This window comes from Dryobates pubescens, chromosome 13 (genome assembly GCF_014839835.1).
Source record: "Dryobates pubescens isolate bDryPub1 chromosome 13, bDryPub1.pri, whole genome shotgun sequence".
NCBI classification, from domain to species: Eukaryota; Metazoa; Chordata; class Aves; order Piciformes; family Picidae; genus Dryobates; species Dryobates pubescens.
In genome coordinates this window covers 8,712,329-8,730,912 of record NC_071624.1, presented here as the reverse complement: position 1 = coordinate 8,730,912, position 18,584 = coordinate 8,712,329, and the positions used below count along the sequence as shown (strand labels likewise).

General features: G+C 53.1%; 2 protein-coding genes across 2 annotated transcripts; both read left to right on the top strand.

The window, feature by feature from the left end:
* Positions 1 to 786: 786 nt before the first annotated feature.
* On the top strand, positions 787 to 9,868 carry PTTG1IP (PTTG1 interacting protein). Its single transcript, XM_054166941.1, has 7 exons — positions 787 to 911; positions 3,494 to 3,546; positions 5,061 to 5,169; positions 7,318 to 7,423; positions 7,530 to 7,595; positions 7,940 to 7,986; positions 9,080 to 9,868. The coding sequence occupies exons 1-7, from the start codon at positions 836 to 838 to the stop codon at positions 9,121 to 9,123; spliced, it is 501 nt and encodes a 166-aa protein (XP_054022916.1). The 5' UTR covers positions 787 to 835; the 3' UTR covers positions 9,124 to 9,868.
* Positions 9,869 to 12,737: 2,869 nt separating this feature from the next.
* LOC104299321 (small ubiquitin-related modifier 3) lies at positions 12,738 to 17,354 on the top strand. The gene is made up of 4 exons (XM_054166874.1): positions 12,738 to 12,871; positions 13,256 to 13,384; positions 15,440 to 15,511; positions 15,991 to 17,354. The coding sequence occupies exons 1-4, from the start codon at positions 12,851 to 12,853 to the stop codon at positions 16,051 to 16,053; spliced, it is 285 nt and encodes a 94-aa protein (XP_054022849.1). The 5' UTR covers positions 12,738 to 12,850; the 3' UTR covers positions 16,054 to 17,354.
* The last annotated feature ends 1,230 nt before the right edge of the window (positions 17,355 to 18,584 follow it).

Genomic DNA, 18,584 nt, shown 5'->3' with positions numbered 1-18,584 from the left:
GTTTTACTTCAGTATGAACAATAACCAAGTCTCCAGTGAAATTCCACTACCTCAATTATATCACAGTGTATCATGAGAACTAATGCAGATATCAACCTCTGTTTATCACAGAATCACAGAATCATTTCGGTGGAAAAGACTTTTAAGATCAAGTCCAACCATTCCCTAATCCTACCAAGTCTGGTGCTAAGTCATGTTCTCAGGACCACATCTCTGCCTCTTCGAAACACCTCCAGGGATGGGGATTCAACTACTTCCCCGGGCAGCCTGTTCCAGCCGCTGAGAATCCTTTCAGAGAGGAAGTTTCTTCTGATGTCCAACCCTAACCTGCCCCGGTGCGACTCGAGGCCATTTCCTCTCGTCCTGCAAGCTTATGCACTTCCACGCTGTCAAGACCGATGTCACCGTGAGGGGAGGGCTCCTGAAGACTCTTGGGGTCGGTCCTCGCAGGGCGCAGGGGCTCCGTTGTGGGCTGGCACTATCAAACCGCGGAGGGTTTCACCTGCGCCCCTGCCGCTGCTCCCGCGGGAGTCTGTCCCCCTCCTGCGGCCGCGCCCGGGGCTGCGCGGGGGGCGCCGGGCGGCTGTCTCCCGGCTCAGCAGCGTGGGACCTCCCCGACCGCTCGCTGGGGAGCACAACTGGCCACGCACGTCCTCCAGCCGCCGGCCCGCCTCAGGCCCCACGCTCCTTCCTTCCCCTCCGGCCGAGGCTCGCTGGCCGTCGGCTCCGCGCGGTCCGTTCCCGGGGCCGCCCCCGGCCCGCCCCCGCGCTCGGCCCTACATAGGCAGAGGCTGCAGCCCCTCCCGGCTCTGGCTCCGGCCCGCCCGACTCGGCGATGGCCGCGGTGCTCCGGCTCTGCGCCGCCTTGGCCCTGGCGCTGCTCCCCGCCGCCGCGCAGGACGTGGCGGGAGGTAAGCGCGGCCCCGGCGCGGGGCTCGGTGCTGGCGGGGTCGCGGCGCCACGACAGCGCCCTGCGCCCCCTCGGGCCTGCGGGCTCCGGGTCCGGCGGTCCCGGCCTAGCTGGGTGCTTCCCCGCAGGCACTGTGGGCACGGGGACGGGGCCCGGCAGCGAAACCCGGGGCTTTGCGGCGCCTTCAGACCTCCCTTGGCGGGGCGTCAGGTGTGCGAAGCGGCCCGGAGCAGGCTCCTGCCCCGCGGGCTGCGTGCCGAGCGTGTGCTGGGCATGAGTTGGCTCCCGGGGAGGGGGACAGGCAGTGGGAGCTGTGACGAGAGGCCCTCCCCGTGCTGCAAGCGCTGTAGCCCGTGATCCTGTGTGGCATGGGGCACCAGCACATCTCTCGGAGGTCTGGAAGGTGGGGCGCCTTGGTGCTGTTCCAGCTGCTGTCCCAACCTCACTTCACGATCCTGATGGCCTGGCAGGGTTTGATACCTGTCCTGGGCACAGAGGACTGACTCTCTGGGCAGCCAGGTCTCCTGATGGCCCTTTGGAGGACATCCTGAAGGATGTCCTCCAAAGCAGGGGAGACCGGCTGGGTGAAGGTGGATGCCATTAGCCCAGGATGAGAGCACCAGATGGCAAACTGCTTCTCCTTGGTGGGCAGAGGTATAGCCCCATGGGTGCTGTGCCACGTAGGAGAGAAGCTCAAGCCCAGGGTAGGCACAGTCCCCTTCAAGGGTGTCCCAAGCCTACTCTTCCAAGTGATGATTATTCTCCATGTGATGACCATCTCTCTGATGGCTGCATGGTGGCTCCCGCTGGGAGGAGGGAAAAGACCAACACATGTTTTACTGTCTCAGTCTACCCAAAACCATTTGGTTCACTTCTGTAAGCAAGTGCAAAAATACTACCCAGGAAGCTTCTAGAGCAGCGAGGATTGCTCTCCCACCTTTGCCCCCAAGGACCATGGTGCTTCCTGTGCTGTCCTGTGTGAGCAGGCTGGTCTCCTGGGATTGGCATGGGGACAAAACCCTACTCCTGAAGGGCTGCAGGGCCCTGGAAATGGTCTGCTCTGGATACAGCTGGAAGAGGGTGGCCTTGACTTTATCATTCAAAGGATGAACCTCAATTGAGGCTGCCAGGAGGGGACAGATCCTGAGAGAAAGCAGAATATCAGTAGGAAGCCCACTTAAAACCACTGGCTTCCCATTTGCCTGCTGGCAACCTGCTGCCCAGTCTCAGGGGCAGCAGAGGTGCTGTGGCTCTTTTCTGGCCTCAGATGGAGAAATGGGGGAGAAGCAGCTTCCTAGAGCGTTTGAAAGCTGCAATCTTGGCTCCCCAGCCAGTGTGCAAACACCCTTATCTGAGCCATGTTCATCAATTGCCCTGTTGTTTGGAGATCTCTGCAGAGCATGTGACTGCTGCCAGTGGGTCACAGCTGAGGGCTCCTGCCAGCTGGGGAGACAAAATGCAGCTCTGCTGCTTGGGAGTGTGGAAAACGAGCACCTCTGGGATGATTCCTTCCTGATTAAGGTGCTATGGAGCAGTAATCCTTCTTTCACCAGTTACTAAGTAGTCAGGCAAAATGCCTTGTGGTTTGGTTCAGTCAGACAGGCTGGTGCTTGGACTCTTAGGCAAGGGTGAGATTTAAATAGCTGATCCTCACGGGCTGGCACACTACTCTCAGTAGGGATCTAGGACAGCATACCAGTGAGATGGCAGGCAAGTGTCCTCGAGGAACACTTTTCTGAAGTGCTAGCACTGCCAGGAGCTGCAGGCAAGCCCAGGAAGGCAGCTGGACTGGGCCACCTTCTGAGTTCAGACATAATCCATTCCTCCTGGCCAGCTGACCTGCATCCTCTGGAGATGCCATTGTCCACAGAGACACCGGTGCCAAGAGCCATGTGTGTCTGTAGTGCAGGGGTCTTCTTCTGCCAAGTGGGAGTGGAAACAGGTTCTGAACATGGGCACAGCTTTCAGCTGCAGTGCTGCTCCCATCCCCCGGAGGGTTTCCTACTGAAAGAGGGTTTGGATGAATTGACTGGGGCAGGGCATGGCCTTTGTGCTGCAGGGGGGTGTGGGCCCCTGTGGGATTTGAAACTGCTTGTTCCCCCTTGTCCTCCTCTGCCGCTGTTTTTCCTGGTAGTAATTTCCTTGTCTGAGGCTTGTTTGTTTGACCTGCTCTGTCATCTGATGATACGAGGCTGCACTGCCTGCCCAGTGCTTGTCTTGGTCCTTGCAGGCTCCCTCCAGGCAGTGTACAGTGGCCCCCACAGCTGTCTGACTGCCTACCATCTACAGAAGGTGCTCAGGCTTTTAGGGAAATAAGACCCAGGGACTGGAACTCACAGTTCAGGGCTTTGAGTCAGCACAGGCGAGGCAGACGACTTCCATTTGGGGCCCCCTACAATGGCACTGTTTTGAGGCTGGCAGCTCTTGCAGCAACATTACATGCCATTGCCACTGCTCTAGGATGAGTGACCACCTCCCAGAGTAGGCAAAGCTGTGTACAGCAACAGGAGCCTGGAGTTGTGAACCACTGAGAAGCTCTTCAAAGTACTGAGGTGTCTTTTTTTTTTCCCCCCCTTTCTGTAGCTTGTCACCAGTATACAAACAAGAGCTGTGAGGAGTGTCTGAAAAATGTCACAGTAAGTAGCAGCAGCAAAAATCCCAACCCCGCTGTGGTGCCTGAAAACATAGCATGGGCTTTGCAGAGCTGTTAGGGTGCAGTTTCCTTCCTGGAAGTGAGGCTGTTCCCCTGTCCTTGGCCTGAGATTGTTGCAGATGTGTGTGACAGTGGGAGGATAAACACCCCTTGGTGCTCTGGGGAGAGGTTGCTAGAAACTGCTTAGCTTTTGTTGTGGCCAAGAAAGCCAGCAACACCCTGGGCTGGATCAGCAGTAGTGTGGCCAGCAGGGCCAGGGCAGGGATTGCCCCCCTGTACTCAGCACTGGTGAGGCTGCACTTTGAGTACTGGGGTCTGTTTTGGGGCCTTCACTCCAAGGAAGACATTGAGGTGCTGGAGCAGGTCCAGAGAAGGGCAGTGAAGCTGATGAAGGATCTGGTGAGGAGCAGTTGAGGGAACTGGGATTGTTCAGTGTGCAGAAGAGGAGGCTGAGGGGAGACCTCATTGCTCTCTACAACTCTCTGAAAGGAGGTTGGAGTGAGGTGGGGGTTGGTGTCTTCTCCCTAGTATCAGGTGATAGAAGGTGAGGAAATGGCCTGAAATTGTGCCAGGGGAGGTTTAGATTGGAGACTTGCAGAAGAGAAATATTTCCTAGGGTGCCCAGGCATTGGAACAGGATGCCCAGGGAGGTTGCTGGAGTCACTGTCCCTGGAGGTGTTCAAGAAATGTGTGGGCATAGCACTTAGGGACATGGTTTAGTGGCCATGCTGGTATTAGGCTGATGGTTGGACTCCATGATCTTGGAGGTCTTTTCCAACCAAAGCAATTCTGTGCTCCTAGAGTTGAGTGTTGGATCTACTGAGCTTCTCCACAGATGTGAGACAGTGTGTGTGGTGAAGGAGCTGGGAGTGCTGGACTGGCTGGTCAGGCTGCCCCTTCAGCAGTGTGTGTGTGCTGCTCGCGTCCTGTCCACTTCCGCTGCCTTATCTCTGATATCAGCAAACTTCAGCTTGCGTCAACTCTTGCAACTGGCAGAGCCAGAACCAGTTTAACCAAACCCAGCCCAACACTGGTGCTAGTGATTGGAGGGTGCAAAGCTGCTGCAGGTGGTGTGGCTGGGAAAGTCTAGTGAGGGCACACAGTCAATCCTGCTCCTCAGCTGTGTGAGTGGCCTGCATCAAAGCCACCCTTCTTGTCCCAAACCCAGTATGGAACAAACGTGAAGGATTTGGTGATTCATGCCATCATGCAGGCCAGAAGGTTTCTCAGCATCTTCACTTGCCCTAGGAATCTGCACTCCCTTTACCTGCCTCTCCTGGTGCAGGCAAGTCTGACAAAATCACAGAACCTTTTGGGTTGGAAAAGACCTTTGTGATCATCGTGTCCAACCACTAAACACAGCTGTGGCTCCTGAGCATCCCGGTGCTGCCTCCTGGTACCTGGCCTGTGGGAACAGGCCCTGCTGGCCCTGTGGCTAGCACTGCAGAGCACAGCTGTGCACCAGTAACACTGTGCTGCCTGGTTCCTGTGTCCCAGTGCCTGTGGTGTGCCAGCAGTGGGAGGTGTGTGGAGTACCCAGTCCGAAGAGTCCTTCCTCCGGCTGACCTGTGTGAGCTCCGCTCTGCCCGCTGGGGAGTCTGCTGGGGTAAGTGGACAATGCTTGAGCAGTGACTGGGGCTGTTAAGTCTGGAGAAGAGAAGGCTGAGAGGGGGGATCTTACTAACTTCTATAAATATTGAAGGGGTGAATGTCAAGATGAAGGTGCCAGGCTCTTTTCAGCAGTGCCCGGTGATGGGACAGGAAAAGCTTGAATACAGGAAGTTCTACCTCAACATGAGGAGAAACCTCTTTATTGTGAGGGGGCTGGAGCCCTGGAGCAGGCTGCCCAGAGAGCTTGTGGAGTCTCCTCTGGAGACTTTCAAGACCCATGTGGATGTGTTCTGTGTGAGCTGCCCTAGGTGATCCTGCTTTGGCAGGGTGGTTGGACACCATCTCTAGATGGCCCTTCCAACCCCTACATTCTATGATTCTAAGACTGCCCTTGATGCTTGATAAACAGCACTGGCTGCTGCTCCTGCTGGTGGTACTGGGAGGCTTCCTGTGCCCTTTCTTGATGTTGGTTTAGCAGTTACAGGCTGAAGTCAGTCAGGGTTCTCCAAACTTCCTGAAGTGTGGGTGAGGAAGCAGCACGTGAGCAGGCTGCCTTCTGGCAAGGAGGATTTGCAGGGCTTCAGCTAATCTAAACACATTTCTTATGCTTTGGTACAATGGAGGCTTCCAAACATGGCTAGTGCCTAGCAACAAGAGTCAAAGGTGCTCTGTGGGCAGCTGCCCATGCAACCTTTCCTGGTGCTAAAAGTCTGCACACCAGAGGCTGACTTTTTGGCAGCCCTTTTCTCTGCACCCTCTGCATTGTTCCTCGCACAGCTGCTTGCCCTTCACCTTTAGCAGTGTGGCTGCTGTCCCAGGCAGGCTCTTAAAATTCACAAGGACTCTTGGAAACAGAAGTGATGTGACTTCTCTGGAGGCTTGTGTGGGCTTCTAGTGCTGAGTGTGCTGTGGTCCTGCTCAACTCTTGCCCTCCTGAGAAACTAACCCTGCATAGGCTGTGCTGCAGCCAGGTCACCTGTGGGAGCTTTTTATGACTGACAGCTTCTGGACTTGGCTTTTGGGGTCTGGAGAATCTATGAAGCAAGCTGGGCCTTGGTTTTTCTTTTCTGTCCTCTTGATAGTGAACTTGAATTTTGGTTTCCTCTCATCTGTTGTGCTTGAGGCTGGGCTCTGTTCTCTGCCCCCTGGCGAGTTAAAACTGCTCCCATACCTTGTGGAGGAAGAATCTCCTCTTTGTAAGCACTACAATATGCTTTTCTGAGGCTTGAGTAAAACCTTGAAATTCTAGTTTCTCTGAGAGTAGCTTCACAAAAGGTTTCATTGTATAAGGACACATTCCTTTGCCTGTAAAACTTGCTCCAGAGATTAGCCTTATGGGAGGTCAGCTCTTCAATGAGTCTCCTTTTCTTGGAGCGTGTGACTTTTTATCATCAGACCACTGGTGGGCCAGAGCACCTCTCCTACAAGGACAGTGGTGGAGGCAGCTTAACTTGGAGCAGCTCAGTAAGCCTGCTACTGCAGTGAAGGGACAGGAAGTCTTCTGATATGCAGCACATGGCAGTGCTCAGGCTTTCCCTTGGGCTCACAGCCTGAGCTGCATGGAGATTAGAAGTGCTCATGAAGGGTTCATGGAGCAGCCCTCTGCCTTTAGCTGCTTTAGCAGCACTGCTGGCCCCAAGCCAACAAATTCCAACAGATCTCATCTTGCCCAAGGACTCCAGACACCTGTGAGTGCCTCCAGTCCACTGTCATCTCATCTTAGATGACTTCTGAGGCTGGCTTTTGTGACTAGTAACTCCAGTGCCAAGTGGTGGCTTCTCTGTTGGAGGTTGCTGCTCGGCACTGAAGCCTCTGGGTTGTTGTTTGGTTTTTTCCCCTTTGTTGGGTTACTGTTCACCAGGGTTAGTGATCAAGGCAGCTTTGCTGGAGGAGTTTGACCTGAGTGCATTTGTTCTTGGCTTTCTTCATAGGCAGTGAGTGAGGCACTCGGTTGGTGTGCATGTGCTGGTGCCAACACTTGGCATACCCAGAGATAACCACGTCTATCTTGCCTCCCCAGGCTGCTATGCATGGTTCCAGGCCAATAGCTGAAGCTGCTGTTGACAGCAGCCAAATGCCTGTAAATATTGCCTCCAAACAGCTATGGATTTGTGTCCTAAATGTGTTTTGTCCAATCCTTCAGTGAACTTTGAAGCCCTGATCATTGCGATGTCTGTGGTGGGAGGATCGATCCTTATCACCTTGGGGGTCTGCTGCTGCTGCTGCTGTTGCAAGAAAAAGAGCACAAAGCAAGTATCAGAGAGGTTCCTTGTGGTGTGGGAGCAGCTCAGCTGCAGCCACATGCTGGTGCTGAGCTGATTGCTGGGCTCTGCTAACAGCTCTTCTGTCTGCCAGGCCAGACAAGGATGATGAGAGAGCGGCCCGGGAGCGGGAGAGGAGACGAGTGCGGCAGGAGGAGAGGTGAGGTCACCCCTGCTTCCCTGTCAGCTGGCCACTGCCTCAGCCTGCAGGACGACTGGGCTCCTGTCTGTACCATCAGATGTGACACTGAGGCGTGTGGGGCTTGACACAGGCAGTCAGTGGTTGCTTCAGCTCTAGCTCAAGAGTAAACCTCACAAGCAACACCTTTCTGAGGTGACTCGTGGCTGCAGCATCGCAACAGTGCTGTGTATCTGACCCTTCGTGGTCCCCATTGCCTCCAGGAGGTGGGTGGCTGAGGGGCTGAGCAAACCTGGCAGCCTGGAGCTCCAGGCTTGTTTTTGTGTTGCCACTCACTGACTCTCACTTCTGTTTGCCTCTTGCAGGAGAGCAGAGATGAAATCGCGGCACGATGAAATCCGAAGGAAATACGGTAGGGTGCTGGCGTGAGCGGTCACGCTGAGCTTTAGGTGGAGCAGCTTTAGGAGCTGGTCCTGGCCGTGGTTCCAGCTACAGAGGAGACCTAACCAGCAGGGAAAACACTCTCTGCTTCCTCTGTCTCAGTGAATTGCTCTCCTGCCCTCTGGGGTGCCCTGGGACCTACTTCACTCCCCAGGTGCTGGGAGTGCACAGCCTCGCTCCTGGGTCTGAACTGTCCTTCAGCCCTGGGGCAGGTGGAGGTCTGCTTGAGGGGGACAGCAGCCTGGCACTTGAAGGCAGTGGAGAGGTCTCTCCTGCTTGTCCACTGGAGCTACTGGGAGCTCTCCCAGAGCAGCCATGGAGCAAGGAGCAGTCAGGCTCATGTGCACTGAATGTGGTGGTCTCTGGCTTTGTAGAGGGCTGTAGGGAAATCTGGAAACCCTTCCTCTGCCTGTAGCTGTTTCCAGGTCCAGGTTAGGCAGGAGCTCCAGGGGCTCCTCTGGAGGAGGAAAAGCAGGCAAAGCTGTGCCTGAAGGAGCTCTTGGTGGAGAAAGCACCTGCTTGTGGAACAGCTGTGTTCCAGGACTGTCTTGCCATGCAAGGGCTATCTTGCTGCAGCCTGACAGCAGGGTTTATAATCTTGTTCTTTCTGGCTGTTCTTCCTCAAAAGTGTTGGGCTGGGAAAGCAGCCAACAGTGACACAGGGGGTGACTGGCCCAGAAGTCAGCCTCATACCCTGCCTTGCTGTGTCCCAGTCTCTGGATAGAGGAGCAGGGGAGCAAGCCTCAGAGTTTTAATTTAGGAAGTAGAGAGTCCAGACCAAGTCCAGTCCAACAGCATGCAGAAAGGGTGCTCTGAAAGATTAGCTGTGCTGCTTTACTTGGACGTTATACAGACTGCTTGGGAGAGAAGTTTGCCATCAGGTTGAGCTTCTTAATGGATTTTTCCTCTTGTGCTGACTGCATGTGTGGCTCAAGACAAAGCAGGTCTTTTGGGAGGCCTACAGGAAGCTGGCTGAAGCATGAGTGACAGTTGTTACAAAGAACTGGATTTCTTGCTGGCTGTGGCTGCCATGACAGCTGCTGAACAAATCTCTTCTCTTCTAGGCCTGTTCAAGGAAGAGAACCCTTATGCAAAGTTTGAGAACTAGCATCTCCAGACCTGCCCAGCCTGGTAAACAGTGCCTTCCCACAGAGCTGCAGGACTCCCACACCTCTGTCACAAGGAGACCACCATGGTGCCACTTGCTGCTTCAGCTGCCACAGAAGATGAGCCAGGTGCTTGATGACACCGTTGTCCCCACTCTGAATGCTCAGTTTGCTCCAGAGCTTTGCCCTTGCTCTGCTGGTAGAGGAAAAGGTGGTGGCAACACCAGAGGATGACACATTTCTTCTCACTCACCCCTGGAGTGGTAAGAGTCCAAAGCAATGCAAATAACAGCCCCTGTCTCTGGCCACGGGCATAAGCAGCCTCCTGCATCTGTCTTGCTCCTGCCTCACCAAACACGCTTGACACACACACAGCCAGGCTCTCCTGCACACAAACACCATCTCTGCTTTTTTTAGTTTACTTTTTTCAGTATAAGCACAAGCCAGCAAGAGGTGCTTGACTTGGTTGGTCAGCAGGAGGCCTTGACTGTTACTCCAGGTGCCTGTAGCTGCCCCAGCACATCAGCATTCCTTTCCAAAAGCACAGGTTTCTGGTTGTCTCAGGCCTCCAGGAGGAAGATCCCATGTGCATGTTCTCCTTTGCAACTAATCTGGGGAAATGCCCCAACTTTCCTACCTCTCTGTGCTGTTCTAGAAAGGTGGTCTCCTGGGCTGGATGGCCATGGCTGATAGCAATGCTGTAGGATTCAGATGCATTTGCAATATGTTGACTGGATATTAAACTGATTTGATTACTATCTTAGTCTGAAAGGGTTTAATTCTGCTTCCACACCAGTTCTGGGTTGGCAGCAATGGAGTTGTCACTTATGTGGAGCTAGCCCTGATGGGGTAGCTGAGGGGAGGCAGAGACCAGGCTGCCTTAGACTCTTGATGCCTTGAAAGGAGGAGTCTGTTGATGGAGATGTTCAGCTGTTAGGGAGAGCTGGGTGCTGGGAGTAATGCTGCTCTCACAGGAAAACCCAGCTCCTTTCTTAAAAAGCTTATCCTGTGTGCCCTGGCACTCCTCAGAGCCCTTGTCTAAGTGGTGCAGCCTGGAGGCTTCTGGCATCTGTGGGCACAGACTAAACCTTCTGCTGTGCTACCTGCTGAAGGGACCTGGGGTGGGGAAAGGAAGATGGAAGCTAACTGCTCTCATGTGGTGGTCATGTACTTAACCAAAAGTGGCTTTGCAGCATGTAGGAGCCTTGCATGCCAGCAATGCATCCACCTTGAGAGGCTGCTCTGAGAAAAGCTGACTCTTGCCTGCTGCCAGAGGGGGTGACTGGCTCCAGGCTGCAGATGGTGGCATTTCTGTGGGGTTGCATTAAATAGTCCACTTGCATTGCCAGGCTGATGGCCTTCAGACATAAGCTGCTGGAGCTGAACTTATGCAGCTAAGCCAGCTGTGAAACCTTGCTGCTGCTGCTGCCTGAGCTGTATGCTGGCTGCTGGAACCTGGCTGGCTTTTGCCAGCATTGTAAGAGATCTAGAGCTTGGCAGCTGGTTTTAATCTAGGCTGTCTCGTTGCTATCAGGAGATGCTTAGCTTCAGGTGGTAGGAAGAAAGTGAAGGACTCTGCCAGTGCTGAGTCAGCACCTGGTCTGTAGCCCAAGCTGCTGTTAGTGCGAACCAGGCTGCAGTCCTGGGAGGAGGGCTGAAAGAGTAAGGCTGGAAGCCGAGCTTTCATGAGTGCTCTTCCATCTTCTGTCCCAGTCTGTTTGGGCAGGGGCTGCATCCTGGTGCTGCCAAGTCAAAAGAGCTGTGGTATGTGGTTGACAGCATCTTACCCAGATATGCATAGCTGGGAGATGATTTAAGATCCCCAATGCCCTGTGCTTGGTTTGGAGCTCCTTATGCAAGCTGCCCTGTGTGCATGGAAAACAAAGCATGGAGCCCTGTAAGGAGAAAAGATCCTGGTTGTACCCTCTGCTTTTCTGGGTATGCTGGCTTGGAGGGGCTGTGGTTCCCCTTCCAACCAAAGCCCCAGGTAGGGGCTTTAAGAACAAGCTATGTATAGGGGCAGCTGGTCCTGAACTGCAAAGCTGTTAGAGCTGCCTTGACCCCTCCTGGGCTGTGATGGACTCCAGGTCTCTTCATGCCCTGGGAACTGGGGCCATTATAATCCCTTTAGACTACCTGAGCACTTCCACTGGCCCAGCTCCCAGCACTAATGGCCAGTGCCTTCAAACCCAGCAGGGATGAGGAGCCCTTCAAGCAGGTTTCCCTTGTTGAGACCTCACTTGTTACAGGCTCTGTTCTCTGCTGAACCAGGATAGCAGGACCAGCTCCACCTGAGGAATGAGTACCTGTGTGGATGGAGCATAACTGTGCCCTGGGGACAAGCAGAGGACATGCCATACTGCCAGGGCAGCACCAGTACTGGGCAAAAGCACTCTGTCCTCTCCTGGGCTCAGCATCATCAGCCTGGGGACTGCATTTCATAGCCTGTGATGGAGCTTCTGCTAATTATTCTAACTACTTCTATGAAGGTTGCTGTGTGCAGGTATTGTGGGGCCGATGAACTGCAAAGCTAGTGATCCTTTTGGCTTGGCTGGTCTGTGGCAGGGAGGTGATGCAGGGTCCTTGGGTGGCTGAGATTCTTGCCCAGGTGTGGTAAGAAACATCTGCACTAGCAGAGAGCTGAGCCTGGCATTTGAAAAGACTCTTTGTGAGGATTAATTAGTCTATTGTGTGTCTTGCTGCTGGGAAGGTTGCTCTGCTTGGGGCTGGGGCAGCAGATGACAAGGGAGGGGTGGGGCTCTGAGCTTTGTTGCCCACGAGGTGCACGGCTGAGGGGACAGGCATGCAGAAGGAGCATGTAGGAACTTGGAAAGAAGGAGTTAACAGAGAGCAAAGGGCAGCTTGGCTTTGAGCCACAGGGCAGCTGCACATCGGGAGTGCTGTGATTTTTGGGACAGACTTGCACAGAAATTCCAGGCAAAGCCGGTAGTGATGGGGGGGTATCAAGACAAGGGTTTAATGAAACAGCCAATCTGGTTCCAGTGTCAATACGAAGTATATAAAGTTATGCCCAGCCCAGAAAAAGTGCAGCAGTCACGCCAAACAGGAAGGCAGCTTTGGGACAGGCAGAGCAGCAGGGTGAGAAGGAGCCTTTGTAAGAGGCTCCTCTGTCCTCAGCAAACCTCCCCCGTTATCCTGAGTGTGGTGCTCCTGGTCTAGGACACACCTGGAGCCGACACCAGCCAGCTGTCGTGGCTGCCCAAGGCCTGCAGCCCACGGCTGGCCCGGAGTTCTGTAACAGCAAACCCCGGGCGGGCTGGAAGGCTCCGGGTCCCTGCCTCGGTTCCTCCTTGCCAGCAGCACTTCAAACGCCGCCAGCGGCGCTCCACGCGTGGTGCTGAAGCGCCCGGGCACACGGCGCCCCTGTGCGGCTCCGCCAGGCTCCGGCTGCGCCTTGGCCCCGCCCCAAGGCCCTGCCGCCCCAAGGCCCTACCCCCCCCGCCAGGGGCACTTCCTGCTAGCCCTGACGGAACTTCCGGAGCCGCCTCAGGAGGTGCGCGCGCGCGGTCTCCTTCCCCCGGGCCACTACAGTCCCGCCCCTCACGTGACCGGAGCGGCGCTACCAATGGGCGCTCGGAGCGGCGGGGAAGGGGGCGGGGCTGAAGCGCGCGCTCGCTCTCGCGGGCGGCAGGAGGCGGCGGCGGCGGGAGCCCAGCGCGCGGGCCGCTCCCTCAGCGCGCGCGCTGTCTCTTCCCCGACCCCGGCGCCATGTCGGAGGAAAAGCCCAAGGTGAGGCGCGGCGGCGCCGGGGCTGCTGCGGCGCGACGGGGCCCGGGAGGGAAGGAAAGAGGCCTCCTCCGCCGGCTGCTGGGGCAGGGCTGCCGGTGGGGCCCCGCCCCGGTCGGCGGCGTGCGGCGGCCAAGATGGCGGGGTGGGCCGGGCCAGGGTGCGGCGGGAGGGAAAGGCTCCTCGGAGACCCGGGCCGCCGCCTCCCCGGGGTAGCCCCCCCCGCCCAGCCTCCATAGGCCGTAGGTGATGCTGTCTGGCTCGGGTACGGTCTCCCACCTGCCTCCAGGCCAGGATTTAGTCCAGAGACGCGGTGGGGCTTGCACGGAACGCAGTTCACCCGGCCGCGCTCGGAACTCACATTTTTCTCCTCGGTTTTTCATCCAGGAAGGCGTGAAAACGGAGAACGATCACATCAACCTGAAAGTGGCGGGGCAGGACGGCTCTGTGGTTCAGTTCAAAATCAAGAGGCACACTCCGCTGAGCAAGCTGATGAAGGCCTACTGCGAGCGGCAGGTAGGCAGGGGGCTGCGGGGGCTCCCGGCTCGCTGCTCTCGCCCTTGGTATGGTGGAAACCGCTGGAACACTACAACGACCAGTGCCACCTGCCTGCATACGTACAGACGTGTAGGAGAGTGAACATTCGGGATGGTGGCTACTTTTAAACGTTAAGAGTTTTCTCTTTTCAGTTCATGAAAACTGCCTCTTCCTGATCGAGCTCTCCTAGAGCTCTAAAACTGTGCCATGGTGCTGTTACCAACATTCTGATCCTGGCTCTAAGACCTATTCACTCTGAATTTGTAGCCTCATAACCCTCAGTTCTGTCATTTCTAAAAACTTTATTAACTTTGTAGAGATGATGTTTTCTATTTGGGTAACTGGACAAACCACATCCTTCTCTGCTGTGACTTTTGGGTTTTCTTTGGTCCTCTTTGTGTCTTCTGTTGCCTGCTGCCCAGTTCAGGCTGCCCATATTCTGTTGGTGCTGGCTGGCTCCTCTGTCAAAGTCCATTCCTCAGTGCTGCCCTGAGCTAAACAGAAGATGGTTTTATCCCCAGGTCCTCAGCCTGCAGCCCTCATCACCTGTGTCAGGTGGCACAGAGCAGGGGTGGGGAGGTGAATGGCATCAGATCCAAGAATTGCAGAATGTTAAGGGTTGGAAGGGACCTCTAGAGATCAAGTCTAACCTCCCTGCCAAAGCAGGGTCATCTAGGGCAGGAACACATCCAGGAGGGTTTGAAAGTCTCCACTGAAGGAGACTCCACAACCTCTCTGGGCAGCCTGCTCCAGGGCTCTGTCACCCTCACAACAAAGAATTTTCTTCTCATGTTAAGGTGGAACCTCCTGTATTCCAGCTTATTCCTGTTGTTCTTTGTGCTGTTACTGGGCACCACTGAATAAAGCCTGGCACCCTCATCTTGACACCCACCCCTCAGATATTTATGGACTTGCTAAGATTCCCTCTTAGTCTTCTCTTCTCCAGAATAAACCAGCCCCAGGTATCTCAATCCTTCTCCACAAGAGAGGTGTTCAAGTCCCTCCATCATCCTGGTAGCCTCTGTTGAACTCTGTCCAGCAGATTCTTGTCTCTCTTGAAGTGGGGAGTCCAGAACTGGACACAGTATTCCAGGCTCCAACATTTCCCCTTGTCTGTAGACCTCTTCAGAGAGGTGTAGGGAGCTTTTTGGTTCATGTGGCTCTGTATGACTGAAAGTGTGACTCACACAGGGATTTCAGAGGGCCTGAGAGGGCGAAGCAAGACCTTGATCCCTGAGCCAGGGCATAAAGACTACATTGTGTGATTAAGCACTGTCAAACCAGGATTCAGTCTGAATTCAACTCAAGTCTTAAGGGCCTTATTGACTTACATTAGACCCTAGTCTAGACCCTTTCTGATGAAGTTGCAAGTAGAAATCTGCACCAAGTTCTGTAAGTTCTTTTTTTTTTTCCTCAGTCACAGAATCCCAGGATCATTTTGGTTGGAAAAAAACTTCTAAGGTCATTGAGTCCAACCATTATCTAACTACAGTCTTCTTTATTCATCAGAAAATAAACCAACTAGAACTGGGAGCAGGTGCCTGGCATGAGTGAAACCTTAACTATGAGCAGTTGTTGCTAGTAGCTAGTTACACAGCAAGGTAGTGTTTTCAGCCTTCTAGAAAACATTTTCCTTTGGGTCAACTTAATGAACTGTTACTTCTGTGTGGCTGCATGAGAAATAATTGCTGCTCCTCCCTGTCTTCTGAGGCTTTGTGGAAGGGTGTACTGATTGCTTCAGTTCCTTTTGTAATGTAACTTTTGGCAGTTGTACCCTGCAGAGCAGAATCGGAACCAGGTGTGGGTCTGTGTCAAGTCCTCGCTGCGACAGCAGTGCAGCAGGATGTTTCTCCCAACAGTTACCCTTCCTCCATTTGTATGGCCAGATGGCTGCTCTTAGTTTCCTGCCTTGCTAAATCTTTCAAGTCTTAATTTTGTCAATATTATTTGTTCTGACAGTCAATCTGCAGATGTTCTGTGTGGGTTCAGCAACAAAAATGTGGGTTCTCATGTGAATTACCTTTAAACTTGCAGGGCTTGTCGATGAGGCAGATTAGATTCAGATTTGATGGACAGCCCATTAGTGAAACAGACACACCTGCACAGGTATGAAAAACACTTTTCCTGCAAACTGCTGTACAAATATTTTGATGTCTGCTTGCAGATCAAAGAAGCTTGAGATGAAAATGACGGAGCAGTGCTCCAAGTTTAGTATGTTCCAAACACCTTTGTTGGGGGTGGGATGGTTTTTTTCCACTTGAATGTTTTCACTGTTTGTAGGAGGGAGGAAAATTTCTTGGGCTGACCTGAGGGAAGGAACAGAGGAGGTGCTTGGCTGGGTGACAGATTGATGAAGAGGCCCAGTTGCTGAGTTTGGTCTGACAGGCATGGCTCTGAAACCAGCCTTGGTGTTGGTGATGCTCTGAAGGGAGATGTGATGGGTGCTGGTGGAAAGTGCTCCATTCAGTAATCAATGAGATTTACACCTTCAGTGCTCTATTATCGGCAGTGAGAGAGAGCTAAGTGCTTTTGTAACCACGAGGCTGTGTCTTTCAAGCCTTGTATTTTCCTTGTTACTCTAACAGCTGGAGATGGAGGATGAAGATACTATCGACGTGTTCCAACAGCAGACGGGGGGAGTGTATTAAGACATGCCGTCCTTTTGAGGAGTTGTAAGGATCCTCATCACACCTCACTCTCTCATCTGTCCTTGGATTTGCTGATCAATAGAAGACAAATGAACATGCCAATCACCCAGGATTCTTCTCAACTTTAGAGGACATTGACCAAAATTGTTTGTTGTCTTTGACGTACTGCGTGTGCAAGTCAAAAGAGTATCTGCAGGGATTAATCTTAAATTGGGCCAATTTGATTTTGAGTTCAGATTAAGTATTATGCATTGTCTCTCTGCTGTTACCTGTTCTTGGTTGTTTGGTTTGGTTTTCTCTTCCTTTTTTCTTCCTTTAAACCTGTGGCCTAACTATTCATCCATGTGTTAGGATATGGAGTGTTCATTCCTGGCTTTTGTGGGTCTTGCCCCTCTTTTTAATTCCAGTCATGTAAATAATTCAGTATATTTTCATGCCAATTGTGAGTGTAAAAGTCTCCTCTTAAGAGATGCCTAAGAGAAGAAAAAGAGATGCTGATTTGATGCTTTCAGTAACTGTTGCAAACATGGTTCCTTCAGAAGCATGAAGCCTGTGACACAAGGCTGGTACCTGGCGGTACAGTGGGGTAGATTTTGAGGCTAAAATACTGCAGATTTCTGTGTGCTTTGTCATATTATGATAAAGTCATCTGAAATACACTTTTTTAAATGCTGAAATGAGATTTGCCCTTAATTATTGGAGTTTGCAGAGCAGCTGGTCCAAAAGCTAATGCTTGTGGTAGAGCAGCAGTATGTTTTGTTGTGCAGGCTTGCAAAGAGAAGCCCACCACTGCAACTTCAGCCACTGGCTTGAATGCCAGGCAGAATCCTTCGCCTTTCTCCTCCCTTCTGTTTCTTAGCTGGTTCTAAAACTGTACAGCCTCTTTTTAATGCTTGTTTTTGATAAACAGGATAAATGAGGTCAAAAATCTGGTGAGCGAGGGAAGATGATGTGTGAGTGTACATGTGTTCAAAAAAGCAATGATCTGCTCTACTGCCTTCCAAAACCTTCTGAATTGTAAGTGTGTTGGTGTGATGGGTTTGAGCTGCAGGCAGAGTGAGGTGGTTGTTCCAGATGGATTTTTACAAAGGCCACCCTGTTGCCCCTTGATAGGTTGCCCGCTGCTGCTCCCTGGGATCATTACCTGCCTTTTATATTTACCTGACCCTTTTGGCCATGTTAGAGCTGGAAATCCTCTTCTCTTCTTATTTTTCCCGTGGATCTCATTGTTTGTTCACTGATTTGTACATTTCTTTGTTGTCCTTTACTATTGTATACAGTAAATATAGTTTGGTACTCTCTGTCTGCTACTTTGAACTTCCTACAGCTGTGCTGCCCTTGTCTTGGCTTCTCCCTGTCCTGCCTGGAGGGCAGGTGTGCACAGCAGTGCTCTCACTGAGACTCTTCAAGTAGCAAAGGGGCAGGCCCTGGTGTAAACCCCTCAGGGTGGTCCTGCAGCACTTACTTGCCCTCCCTGGGGGATCTTGCCATGCAGAATCACAGAATGTTAGGGATTGGAAGGGACCTCGAGTTCATGATGTCAAGCCCCATTGCCAAAGCAGGATCACATAGGGCAGGTCACACAAGGACACATCCAGGTGAGTTTTGAAAGTCTCCTGAGAAGGAGAAGGGCTCCAGCACCCTCACAGCAAAGAAGTTTCTCCTTGTGTTAAAGGGGAACTTCCTGTGTTCCAGCTTGTACCTGTTGTTCCTTGTCCTATCATTGGGCACCACTGAGAAGAGCCTGGCACTTTCATCTTGACACCCACCCCTCAGATATTTGTAGACATTCATAAGATCCTCTCTCAACCTTCTCCAGACTAAACAGCCTCCCAGTCTTTCTTCATAGGCAAGATGTTCATGTCTCTTTATCATTCTCATAGCTCAGCAGCAGACTTTCCCATAGTTCCCTGCCTATCTTGAATTGGGGAGCCCAGAACTAGACACAGTATTCCAGGTGTGGTCTCACCATGGCAGAGTAGATGGAGGGGAAAACCTCCCTAGACTTGCTGGAAACACTTCTTGATACACCCCAGGGTGTCATTTTGCCTTCTTGTCCACAATGACACATTGCTGTCCCATGGATAACAATACACAATACAACTATGCACTCCCTCCCTCCCTCGTTTCAGCAGCTGTAGTTTCTCCTGTGCTTGCACAGCCTTTTTTTCCTCAGGGTCATTTTGCAGGTCACACCAAACTGGACAGGAGTGCTGATCTGGAGGGATGGAAGGCTCTACAGAGGAACCTGGACAGGATAGAGGCCAACAAGATGAGATTCAACAAGGCCAAGCCCTAGCCCTGCATGTGAGTCAAAACAACCCTGAGAATGCTCCAGGCTTGGGGCAGTGGGGCTGGAAACTGCCCAGTAGAAAAGAACCAGCATCCTGGCCTGGATCAGCAGTAGTGTGGCCAGCAGGACCAGGGTAGTGATTGTGGTAGTGACTGTGCCCATGTGCTCAGGACCTTGTGTCCTGGGTCCGGTTTTGGGGCCCTCACTCCAAGAAAGACATTGGGCTGGAGCTGGAGAG

What these genes read in the sequence shown, in the direction of transcription:
- PTTG1IP (XM_054166941.1), top strand. Translation starts at nt 836, where the DNA reads ATGGCCGCGGTGCTCCGGCTCTGCGCCGCCTTGGCCCTGGCGCTGCTC. An exon ending in AGTGTCTGAAAAATGTCACA is followed by an intron (nt 3,547 to 5,060) that starts GTAAGTAGCAGC and finishes CCTGTGTCCCAG; the next exon opens with TGCCTGTGGTGTGCCAGCAG. An exon ending in CCGCTGGGGAGTCTGCTGGG is followed by an intron (nt 5,170 to 7,317) that starts GTAAGTGGACAA and finishes CCAATCCTTCAG; the next exon opens with TGAACTTTGAAGCCCTGATC.
- LOC104299321 (XM_054166874.1), top strand. Translation starts at nt 12,851, where the DNA reads ATGTCGGAGGAAAAGCCCAAG. An exon ending in AGGCCTACTGCGAGCGGCAG is followed by an intron (nt 13,385 to 15,439) that starts GTAGGCAGGGGG and finishes TTAAACTTGCAG; the next exon opens with GGCTTGTCGATGAGGCAGAT. An exon ending in AAACAGACACACCTGCACAG is followed by an intron (nt 15,512 to 15,990) that starts GTATGAAAAACA and finishes TTACTCTAACAG; the next exon opens with CTGGAGATGGAGGATGAAGA.